General features: G+C 47.7%; 1 protein-coding gene and 1 long non-coding RNA gene across 12 annotated transcripts in view; one reads left to right on the plus strand and one right to left on the minus strand.

Moving 5' to 3' along the window:
• PPP1R12B (protein phosphatase 1 regulatory subunit 12B) overlaps positions 1–12,089 on the plus strand; it is a 172,550-nt gene that overhangs the window by 45,856 nt on the left and 114,605 nt on the right. For 10 of the 11 annotated variants that reach the window (XR_014817114.1, XR_014817115.1, XR_014817112.1 and 7 more), the window contains 5 exon segments: positions 6,363–6,522; positions 7,421–7,565; positions 8,498–8,572; positions 10,873–10,952; positions 11,578–11,768. Coding sequence is in view for 5 of the 11 variants with exons in the window: in NM_001444348.1 (NP_001431277.1) it covers positions 6,363–6,522; positions 7,421–7,565; positions 8,498–8,572; positions 10,873–10,952; positions 11,578–11,768 (651 nt within the window). In the remaining 6 variants the exon portion in view is untranslated. 11 annotated transcript variants of the gene reach the window in all.
• Positions 3,567–9,502, minus strand: LOC146398874 (uncharacterized). Its single transcript, XR_014817573.1, has 2 exons — positions 9,398–9,502; positions 3,567–8,958 (listed from the first exon to the last, which is right to left on the minus strand). It is a non-coding gene; the product is annotated as an uncharacterized LOC146398874 (long non-coding RNA).

Consider the following 12,089-nt stretch of genomic DNA (forward strand, 5'->3'; position numbering starts at 1 on the left):
TCTTTTAATTAAAAAAAAAGTTGCAGTAAAAAAAGTTGCTAATAGCACTAGTCAGATAGCAGGGACAACAGGTCTTAGGACGTTTGCTAGACCCACCACAAAACTCAGCGGACCTGGTTTGTAGTGATGTGTGGTCTCTCTGTTAAATCACTTGACACAGTCCACTTCATTCTGAAGGATTTCTCTCCAGGGGCCTTTTCTGATAGGACCCTGTAGAACAGGTGGGGCCAATTCTGGCCATATGCATTTGTTTACATGTTATCCAAAGGTTCATTTGCCCTCCAGCAGCAGAGTTGAGTAACTGACAGACCAGGTGGGCTGCAAAGCTGAAAATACAATATCTGGCCTTTAGTAGAAAGTATGCCAACCCTGCCTTAAGAGAGTGATAAATGCTTGTTTTTACTGCCTCCCTCTGTATGGTTTTTGTGTCCTGATGAATTGAGTAACTTTATGGTTACAATTTTATTTATTTATTTTTATTTATTTAGTCTTTTTGGGGTTGTACCTGCGGCATATAGAAGTTCCCAGGCTAGGGGTTGATTTGGAGCTGTTGCCACCGGCCTACACCACAGCCACAGCAACACCAGATCCTAGCCCGAGTCTCTGACCTACATCACAGGTCACAGCAACACTGGATCCTTAACCCACTGAGTGAGGCCAGGGATCAAACCCACATCCTCATGGATGCTAGTCAGGTTCATTACCGCTGAGCCATGATGGGAACTCCCTGGTTATTACAATTTAAAAATAACTTTTTGGAGTTCCCTTCGTGGCGCAGCGGTTAACGAATCCGACTAGGAACCATGAGGTTGCGGGTTCGATCCCTGCCCTTGCTCAGCGGGTTAAGGATCTGGCATTGCCGTGAGCTGTGGTGTAGGTTGCAGACGTGGCTCGGATCCCGCGTTGCTGTGGCTCTGGCTAGGCCGGTGGCTACAGCTCGATTGGACCCCTAGCCTGGGAACCTCCATATGCCACAGGAGTGGCCCAAGAAATGGTAAAAAGACAAAAAAAATAATAATAATAATTAAAAAAATAATAATAATAATTAAAAAAATAATAATAATAACTTTTTGGAGTTCCTGTCACGAATCTGACTAGTAACCATGAGGACGCCAATCCCATCACACCACAATGGGAACTAAACAAACTCATATGGTTTTTAATAATAGTTTTGACTTGAGAAATTTTTGTTTTAATTTATGAGTCTTCCATCAAGGAGTCTAGTCTATTGCAAGAGGTATACATATGCATGCTTAACTTTGCAGCACTGTTAACTCCTTCTATGTGGAATCCTGGTTTGTTCCAAATCAGTTACCCCTTTTGGTTCATCAAGAGGATATAACAGTCATAAATACATAGGCACCAGCATCAGAACATCTACTATGTTACGCCAATACTAACAGATCCAAAAGGGGAAATAGATAATAATAATAGTTTGGTATCCTGCTTTCAACAGTGGATAAATCAGCCAGACAGAAAATCAGTGAAGAGGGGTTCCCTTTGTGGCTCAGCAGTAATGAATCCAAGTAGCATCCATGAGGATTCAGGTTCAATCCCTGGCCTCGCTCCATGGGTTAAGGATCCAGTGTTGCCATGAGCTGTGGTGTAGGTCGAAGATATGGCTCAGATCCCGTGTTGCTGTGGCTGCGGTGTAGGCTGGTAGCTGCAGCTCCAATTCAGCCCCTAGCCTGGGAACTTCCATATGCCACGGGTGCATGAAGAAATGTTGGACTTAAACTGTACTTTAGACCAGATGAACCTAACAGGTATATAAAATATCCTTCCAACAGCAGAACACACATCCTTCCTAAGTGCACATGGGGCATTCTCCAGGATAGGTCAGATGGTAGGTCACAAAAAAAGTCTTGGCAGTTTAAGAAGACTGAAATCATACCAAGTATCTTTTTTGACCACAATGGTATGAAACTAGAAGTCAGGAGTAGCAGGAGGAAAACTGGGAAATTCATAGATATGTGGAGATTAAGCAACATGTGCCTAATAAGCAGTGGGCCAAAGAAGAAATCAAAAGAAAAATAAAATATCTGGAAACAAAAATGGAGCACAGCCTACTAAACTTGTGGGAGCCGCAAAAGCAGTTCTAGGAGGGAAGTTTGCAGTGATACATGCCTACCTGAGGGAAGAAAGACAGACCACAAATAACCTAACTTCACGCCTCTAGGAACTAGAAAAAGAACAAACTAAGCCCAAAGTTAGCAGAAAGAAGGAAATAATAAAGATCAGAGCAGAAATAATTGAAAAAAAGAACAGAGAATACATTAGACAAGATCAGTGAAGCCAAGGGCTTTTATCTTTTTTGAAAAGATAAAATTGACAAATCTTTAGCTAGACGAAGAAAAAAACTAAAATAAATAAATGGGAAATGAAGAAAACATTACACCTGATACCCCAGAACTACAAAGGATCATAAGAGGCTACTGTGAACAATTGTATGCAAACAAATTGGACAATCTAGAAGAAATGGGTAAATCCTGAAAAACAGGCAATTTACCAAGACTGAATTAGGAAGAAATAAAAAATCTGAATGGACCAATAACAAATGAGAGTGAATCAATACCAAACAACAAGAAAAATCCAGGACCAGATAGTTTCCCTGGTGAATTCCACCAAACATTGAAAGAATTAATACCAGTCCTTCTCAAATCCTTCTCAAAAAGTTGATGAGAAGAGAACACTTCTCATGAGGCCAACATCACTCTGATAACAAAGCCAGATAGGTGCACTATGAGAAAAGAAAGCTGTAGGCCCAAATCCCTGATGAATACAGATGCAAAACTTCTCAACCAAATACTGGCAACCCACATTCAACAGCACAATGAGAGGGTCACACACCATGATCAAGTGGGATTTGCCTCTGGAATGCAAGGATGGCTCAACATAATCAATGTGATACTCCAATTAATAGAATGATAGCAAAAATTATTTGGTCATTTCAGTAGCTTCGGGAAAAGCATTTGGCAATATAAAACATCCTTTCATGATAAAAATTCTCAACAAATTGGATGTAAGAAGAATTTACCTCAACTTGATAAAGGTCTTATATGACAAGCTCACATCTGCCATCATACTCAGTGGTGAAAGGTTGAAAGCTTTTCCTCTGAGATCAGGAACAAGACAGGGTGCCCGCTTTCACTGCTCCTATTCAGCATAGTTCTGGAAGTCCCAGCCAGGCCAAAGGAAGAAAAAAGGGTGGGTGGGGGGAGCTTCCAAATCAGAAAGGAAGAAGTAAAACTGTCTTTGCAGATGATATGACCTCATGGAGGAAATCCTAAAGATTCCAAAAAAACAGAATTAATCAACAAATTTAGTAAAGTTATAGGATACAAAAATCCATATACAGAAATCAGTTGTGTTTGTATGCAGTGATGACAGACCATCTGAAAAGGAAGTAAAGAAAGAATTCTCACTCACAATAGAATCAAAAACAATAAAATACTTAGGAATAAATTTTAAGGAGGTGAAAGACCTGTAAACTAAAAACTGTAAAACTTTAATGAAAGAAATTGAGGAAGATTCAAATAAATGGAAAGATACCATCTGTTCATGGATTGGAAGAATTAAAATGGTTAAAATATTCATGCTACCCGAAGCCATCTATAGATTCAGTGCAATTTCTATTAAAATTTCAATAGCATTTTTCACAGAAGTAGAAAAAGCAATCCTAAAATTTGTGTGGTACGATAAAAGACCCTGAGTAGCCAAAGAAGGACAACAAAACTGGAAGCACCACACTTCCTGATTACGAGCTATAGTAATCAAAACAATGTAGTGCTGGCATAAAAATAGGCACACAGACCAGTGGAACAGACTGGAGAGCCCAGAAACAAACCCCCACCTATGCGGTCAACTGCTATTTGAACTCAATGGGGAAAAGGTAGTCTTTTCAATAAATGGTGTTGGGGAAACTAGATAATCACGTGCAAGAGAATGACATAGCACTTCTATCTTATGTCCTTATAAGAATTAACTTAGAATGGAATCGAGACATACACATAAGCCCTCAAACTATAAAATTCCTGTAAGGAAACAGGGAAAAACCTTCTTGACATTGGTCTTGACAATGATTTTTCGGATATGACACCAAAAGCACAAGCAACCAAAGCAAAAATAAGTAAGTGGGTCTACATCAAACTAAAAACCTTCTGCCCAGCAAAGAAACAACCAACAAAAAGTAAAGGCAGCCTATGGAATGGGAGAAAATATTTGCAAATCATATATCTGATAAGAGATCAAATACCCAAAATATACAAGGAACTTGTACAACTCAAGAGCAAAAATAGCAGGAGTTCTGTGATGGCTTGGCAAGTTAAGGATCCTGCTGTGATGTAGGTGGCTGCCGTGGCATGGGTTTGATCCCTGCCCTGGGAAAGTCCACATGCCGTGGGCGTGGGTCCCCCCCCCCCGCCCCCGCAAAAAACAAAAAACCCAAACAATCCAGTTAAATGAGTAGAGGAACTGAATAGAAATTTTTCCAAAGAAGATATACATTGGCCAATAGGCACATAAAAAGATGCTCACTATCACTGATTGCCAGAGAAATGCAAATCGAAAGCACACTGAGATGTGACCTCATACCTGTTAAAGTGGCTGTTACCAAAAAGACAAGAAATAACAAATGTTGGTGAGGATGTACAGAAAAGGGAACCTTTGTGTGCTAGTGGTGGGAATGTAAATTGGTGTGGCCACCGTGGAAAACAATATGGAGGGTCCTCAAAGGATTAAAAACAGAATTACCATATGATCCAGCAGTTCCACTTATGAGTATATGTCCGAAGGAAATGAAACCAGAATTTGAAGAAGATATCTGCATGCCCATGTTCAGTGCAGCATTATTCATAACGCCAAGGTGTGGAAGCAGCCCCAGTGTCGGTGTGTGCCTGAAGGGATAAAGATGAGGTGTGTTATCTACTGTATGTAAGCGAGAGAGAAGGAAATCCGGCCGTATGCAGTACTGCAGATGGACCTTGAGGGCATCACGCTAAGTGCAGTAAGTGAGGCAAAGACAAACCCTGTCCGCTCTTGCTGGTTGGTATGTGGACTCTAGAAAAGCTGCACTCAGAGGAATAGAGAGTAGAATGGTGGTTTGCAGGGGCTGGGGAGTGGGGGAGGTATTGTTCACAGGGACCCCTGTCCCAGTTATAGGATGAGCAGGTCCTGGGGAGTCTTATCTCCAGTAGTAACAGCAGTTAACAGTGCTGCGTTATATACGCCAAAGTTGCTAAGAGATCTTAAATATCCTCACCACAAAAGAGAAAGGGCAGTTATGTGAGATGATGCTCGTATTAAATAACTCTGCTGTGGCGAGTATCACATCCCCACGCTGTACGCCTTTAACCTGTGCAGTGTTACATGTCTCTCATATCTCAATCAAGCTGTAAAAAAAAGAAGAAATAAAGTAAATCGGTTACCCCTTCACCCCATCAATACTCCCCAGATCATGCACGTCCTCCTTAGGTAGTTTTCTGGTTCTCATTACAGTGTGAGCTGGAAGGGAGCAGATCCAGCACAGGTGAGTGTGAACTCCTTGCCGGGCCTGCTTGTACAGCGGACAGAGGTCATCTCATGTCGTGGGGAGTGCCCTGCCGGGCTCCCATCCCCCCTGCGCAGGCGTGGGAGAGTTGTGGGAGCCCTGGGAGTTGGTCCACGTTTTAAAGGAGCCACAGTGCATTTCCTTGGAGGTCTAACTGCCCATCACCTCACCTGCTCTAGATTCTCCAGCTTCAGCCAGTGTAGTTCCCTACAGAGGGAAATGAACTTGAGAGGTGCTTAACCTTTTCGGTATAATGTACCTGGAACTCAGGTTTGGGGGCCAGGCTTAAGGTGCACTGAGTGGAAGGGTGGAGCAAACGGGGCTCTAAGGTGTAGAGTCCCTGTGGGGGCTCTCAGGTCCCTCCAGTGAGTGCCTCACCTTCGTGTGTTGATTGCCTCATCTGTGCGTGGGGACAGTCATGTCTGCTCTATTCACATCAGTGACTGTGGGGACACCTAAAATGGTGCAGCACGGGAAAGGACTCTGTAGAAATGTTATAATGTAAACTTAGTAATATCCCCTTGGGTCTTGATGTTCTTGAAGTTTTGAGAGCTGTTCAGTGTGGTCCCTTAATGGCCCTGCCATCACATGATATTTAACCTGGTGAGTTAACCCTGGTAAATAAACCACTGCCAGGTCTCTAAACGCCGAGGTTCTCGTCAATGAAGAGTACTTCTGATGCCAGCCCAACCTGATGACTAAACCGCTGTCTGTCGGTGGCTATTTTAGGGTGTGTTTTGAATCTGAGGAAAGTGTCCCGCCCTGTTGGCATGGACCTGCGATGACGCTGGCTGTCCGTGTCTGGTCCCCGCAGGAGTCGACCTGGCGCAGTCCCGGAAGGAAGAGGAGCAGCGGATGTTGCAGGACGCCCGACAGTGGCTCAACAGTGGGAAAATAGAGGATGTAAGGCAAGCCTGCTCCGGGGCCACCGCCCTGCATGTGGCCGCCGCCAAGGGCTACTCTGAAGTCCTCAGGTGACGTCCGTGTGCCTCACTTGGGGTGGGGCTGGGCTTCGGGAGCAGGGCCAGCTCATCTTAGCCTGGTGTGTTCCCTTCCATCCCCCTCTGTGATGGCGCTGTCTCTCCTCGTGGATTTGCTGGTCACCATCCCTCTAGGCTCTCCCTGAGGTGTGTGACATGAAGCCAGGTTGGGGTGCACCAGCCTGCACGTGACCTTGCCTGGTCTCCTGGCCCCATCGCCCCTGTCAGTATCCCTACCTTCTCCTCTGTGACACGTGGTACTGAGCAGATTGGTGCTGCTCCACTTGGGCCCGTCAGATTCAGGGAGCGGGTCTGGAGCGGGCAGGGCCCCACTGGAGAAGCACAGGCCTGCCCTCCTCCTTTATGCCTACACCCGCTGCTGGCTTGGGGTGTGCCCTGGAGGCCCACGGTCTCAGCCACCTCCCCCCACGCACAGCTGGCTTCTAGCAGCAGAGGCAGCAGGAGGCCCCTGCAGACGCCCCTGCAGAGGTAGCGGCGGGAGAGCGGACGGTGAGGGTGCTGAAGTGAGGGAGGGAGCTGAGTGCCTGCTGGAGTCGAGACCCCTCCCTGCGCTGGACAGTGGTCAGCACTTCCCGACAGGGGTGTGCGACTGGGCCATTGCACTGGGCTTTGGCCGATCTCAGGTGTGTGTGCTGTGACGTGGGTGCGCCTAGGAAACCCTGTGACCTTTCCAAGGGGTTTGTTGAAAACCGTGTGTGACTGATTCTCATGCAGCAAGTCTGAAACCTAAGCTGCGCCTTAGAGGATGGAGGTAACCCCAGGACCCCGAGGTTCAGGGCCAGAACCTGCGGTACCACTCAGCCAGTAGTTGATTTGGCAGAGAGCTGTGCTCTGGGGCCCCTAAATGCCCCGATTGGGGTTTTCTTCTCAGACTCTTGATTCAGGCTGGCTATGAACTCAATGTTCAGGATCATGACGGCTGGACCCCCCTCCACGCGGCTGCACACTGGGGGGTGAAGGAGGCCTGCTCCATCCTGGCGGAAGCCCTCTGTGACATGGACGTCAGGAACAAGCTGGTTAGTAGGCCTGTCCTCCAAAAGGAGGCTCTGGAACAAGAGGTTAAATGACCAGTCCTGCTGTCCAGAGGCGTGCATGTGGCTGCTAGCCGTGGTCCTACCCCCTCCCCCCACCCCACTGCCAGCACGGACAAGCTCGCCATGCAGATAAACCTCCACTGAGCCCATCTGCTGGTTCTGTATAGGTTGAAACCCTTGAAACAAACAGGAGAAAAAGATATTTGCCCTTAGTGCCCGAGGCCCCCGTCAGTGGTGAGGCATGAAATAGTTTGTCTTACCTTTAACTCAGAGAGTGTAAGGGCCGAGCCCTGTTCACATCCAGTCACTAGATGAGATCTTGGAGTTTGCAGCTGCTGGAGGGTTGCCAGCCTCACCTCAAGCTGTCCCGAAGCCCTGCAGGTCCTCCCCCTGTCCCTGCGGGTTTCCTCGGAATCCCGACACGGGGCTTTTACTTGGAACTCAGGTGGCTTCTAGCCCCAGGGCTCATTCTCAGGTAGGGTCAGGGTCCCTAACTGTGCCATGTCCTATGGTAACCCTCCTCTCTCTTAAAGGCAGACCATCCCCGTGACAGTCCTCAGTGTGTTTGCCCTGGACCCCCTTCTCAGGCTTCTAAGAGCCCTATGTTGAATGTATCCTGGCAGTTACGAGCAGGTGCCTCTGCTTGTGCCAGAGAGCAGCACAGGTAGAGACGTTCATCGATTATTTGCCAAGAGGCAGCAAACACTAGGAATGATGTGGGGATTCCCGCCACACTGTTTTACTCTGTAAACCTCTGTTTTTCAGATTTGCTGTTTCTTGTGCTTCATGAAAGCGTTGCCACCGTGTAGGTCAGATTAGCTGGGGAAGCAGCTGTCACTGGGTCAGAGGCAGGAGGTGAGCCTTGACTCTCTCTGATGAAGTCGCATGATGGCTGCTTCTGTTTCCTCTGCCAGGGCCAGACCCCGTTTGATGTGGCCGACGAGGGTCTTGTGGAGCACTTGGAGATGCTCCAGAAGAAGCAGAGCGTGGTGAGTCTGCGGTTGATGCTTTTTGTAACAGCTTGCGGTCCACAGCAGCCTGCTTGGGTCTACTGAGAGTGGGATTGGACAGACCTGCCTTCCGGCAAGGACAGTGCTCCCTCCCTTCAGGAGCTGCCCACAGTCAATGAGAAGATGATGTCCAGAAATCATCAAAATTCAAGTTTTCTCATTATAATTACCATACCGCCTTCAAGCGGCTGGAAGCTAAACATGACAATCAGTGAACTGATAATTACCCTCAAGTTCCAGAAAATGAATGCGGTGTGTTCAGGTCAGTTTCCTCCAAACAGGGAATAGCGGAGTGGAGGACATCTCGTAAGTGTCCTCTGCTTACTGTCTAAAAGGACTTGTCTTTTTCTTTTTCACAGCCCCACCTGCAGCATAGGGAAGTTCCCAGGCTAGGGGTCGGATTGGAGCTGCAGCTGCTGGCCTACACCACAGCAATACCAGATCAGAGCTGCATCTGTGACCTACGACACAGCTCTCGGCAACACAGGATCCTTAACCCACTGAGCGAGGCCAGGGGTCAGACTCGAGTCCTCATTTACACTGTCAGGTTCTTAACCCACTGTGCCACAAGGGAAACTCCTAGAAGGACTTCTTTATTTAAAAGAAGTTGAAGGAGTTCCCTTCGTGGATCAGTGGTTAATGATTCCAACTAGGATCCATGAGGATGCAGGTTCAATCCCTGGCCTCGCTCAATGGGTTAAGGATCCGGTGTTGCTGTGAGCTGGGGCCTAGGTTGCAGACAAGACTCAGATTTCAAGTTGCTGTGGCTGTGGTATAGGCTGGCAGCTGAAGCTCCGATTCGACCTCTAGCCTGGGAACTCCCAAATGCCGTGGGTGCAGCCCTAAAAAAAAAAAAAAAAAAAAAAAAAAAAACAAAACATTAAAAATAAATAAATAAATAAAAGAAGTTGATTATAGGGACGAATATACAACCCACAAAAGAATATATTTCATTCTTAAAATGCAAGCAAAACATTTGGCATTGGATGCTGCTTGGTTAGTGATTGGTACTTGTTCCAGATTTATCAAATATCCAAAATTCAGCCCTCACCCCCCTCCTCTTCTAAATCTTTGAGGGTTTGATAGCATGTGCCCTCCCTCCTGGGGCAGCATGGAAGGCCTATGTACTAATCATGGCCCAGACTGCAGCGTGGAGAGCCCCCCGCCTCCCCCCCCCAGTACGCAGGTGCACTGGGAATAAGTCACACCCTACCAGTAGGAGGGGTGAGTAATGCAGATGAGGAGGGTAAAGGCAGTCACACGGCGGGGTGGTGGTGGTGAGGGTCTCCTGGGTGAGCAGGGAGGACAGAAGGAAATCACCCACTGACCTGTGTTTCCTTCGCATGGGCTGTGCTCAGAGCACGTGACCTCAGTCTAGGAGAAAGTGGGACGCTTAGGGCAGTTCCGCATGGAAGGGCTGCATGGTTCAGTGAGAGACCCCAGGGATTCAGAGCAACCGCATCACGGCCCCGTGCCCAGTACCCACGCCACCCTGCTCACCTGGCAGGAAGGCTGCAGGTACCGAGCGCAGACAGGCACAACTGGCAGTGGGTTCGTCTCCTTTGACAAGCAGTTGGAATCATGGAAAGCTTGGACTTTCCCAACTCAGCATTCCTGCTGTTCCTTAGTGGCTGCAGCCTTCCTGATGTGAGGTGGTCCTATGTACTGTTTGGTTTTGTGGTTTTTAAGTTTTTTATTCTGAAATAATGGCGAGACTCACATAGAAGTTGCAGAAACAGTGGCAAGTCCCCGAGTGCCGTTACCCAGCGTGGTTGGGGTTTTGAAGCAGAGTAATACCTGACTCCTGGGAATGGCACCCATCCTGCCCCGCCCGACTCTGGAGTCAGGGGTATAAATATGTGTGTGTAGAGCTTGTGTCTAAGTGCCAGACGGTCTTTGCTAAGGGCTTATTTCCCGTTTGGGACCTGTTTCTTCTCTAGAGTGGTCACCAGTTCAATTCAGTGTATAAAGGCATAAAGAATTCTTTCCAATTACTTCTGGCATTTTAGCCTCCAGAGGCTAGGATTTTTTTTGGAGGGTTGGGTTTGGCTCTTGGACGGGGCAGTTTTCACAAGGCTCTAACGTGTGGCTTTTCTCCACTACCTCGAATAAGGACGTTGCTCTGTCAGGTCTTCCTGGGGGAGGAGACCTGCTGAGGTCCGCCTTTCCGTTCTTGCCCCACCTGTGGGTGGGCCCAGGACCATTTGAGTTCTTCTCGTCATTGCCCATTGTTCACCAGCAGTCACCGTCTCCCTCTTCTCTGTGTTCTCGATTTCCAGCTTCGAAGTGAGAGAGAGACACGGAACAAGCTCATTGAGTCAGACCTGAACAGCAAGCTGCACAGCCGGCTCTTTAAGAAGTAAGACATGCGGGTCTGAGAGAAGTGACAGGCTGCTGTGTGGTGTGCTCAGCAGAGCCTAACAGGGAGGAGACCCTGCGTTCAGTTTGGCCCAGACAATCCTCCAACATGTGGGGACATTCGAGGGGCAAGGAGGTGGCATTGACATGTGGGGAAGACACAGGGTGGGCGAACGTGTTTCAACTTTATGAATTGAGACCAGCCTCGGTTCGCAGGCCCAGGTGCTTCCCTCACCAGCACTTCTGAGCCGGGGTGTGTGGTGTTCACCCCCTGCCATTGCCCAGTGTGGTCCTGGCATGTGATGAGCACTCAGTCCGCATTTCTTAGGTGATTTTTAAAAAATATTTACCTACTCAGTCATCGTCCTGGTTCATAGCCCTCTTGTCTCCTGGGCATTGAGCAGGCTCCACCTCTTTAAATTCTGCTCGAAGTCACATAGTAAACCTCAGTCTGCAGAAGACCTGGGGTCTAGAGGAAGGCATATGGGAAGGACGATTTGAGTGTATTTCTGTTATTTTTTCTACACTGAGGCTTAAGGATTATTCTCCTTATACCTGGTCATCAGTGAACTTAGGATATGGTTCATCGTTTCTGAACTACACTCCAACTGTCACCTTTAATGCAGCAAAGAGAAGACGCTATATGAGGAGGAGACACGCAAGTCCCAAGAGATGGAGGATGAAGACAAAGAGTCCAGCAGTTCCAGCTCAGAGGATGAAGGTGAAGACGAAGCTTCAGAGTCAGAAACTGAGAAGGAGGCGGGTGATGCCGAGACTCACCATCCCCAGAGCACGGGAGGTCACTGCTTGTCAGAAGGCAGGTGACACCCAGACCCTGTGCCCCCAGAGGGAGGTCACCGAAGGCAGGTGACACCCAGACCCTGTGTCCCCAGAGGGAGGTCACTGACGGCAGGTGACACCCAGACCCTGTGTCCCCAGAGCGCAGGAGGTCACTGCTTGTCAGAAGGCGGGTGATGCTGGGACTCTGCAGGAACCCCAGGTGACTCCGCAGGAACCCCAGGTTAACTGATCTGAATAGAATCTCACAATATTTTTATTTTTCCTTCTCATTATGAGAAGCTTCTTCAGTTCCTGTTTTGGGGATGGTAGAAGGAACAGAATCATTTCCACCTTTGTG

Source organism: Sus scrofa, chromosome 10 (assembly GCF_054392235.1).
Source record: "Sus scrofa isolate SSC_HxYL_T2T_F1_AM1 chromosome 10, Sscrofa_HxYL_maternal_Yorkshire_Landrace_v2.0, whole genome shotgun sequence".
NCBI lineage: Eukaryota > Metazoa > Chordata > Mammalia > Artiodactyla > Suidae > Sus > Sus scrofa.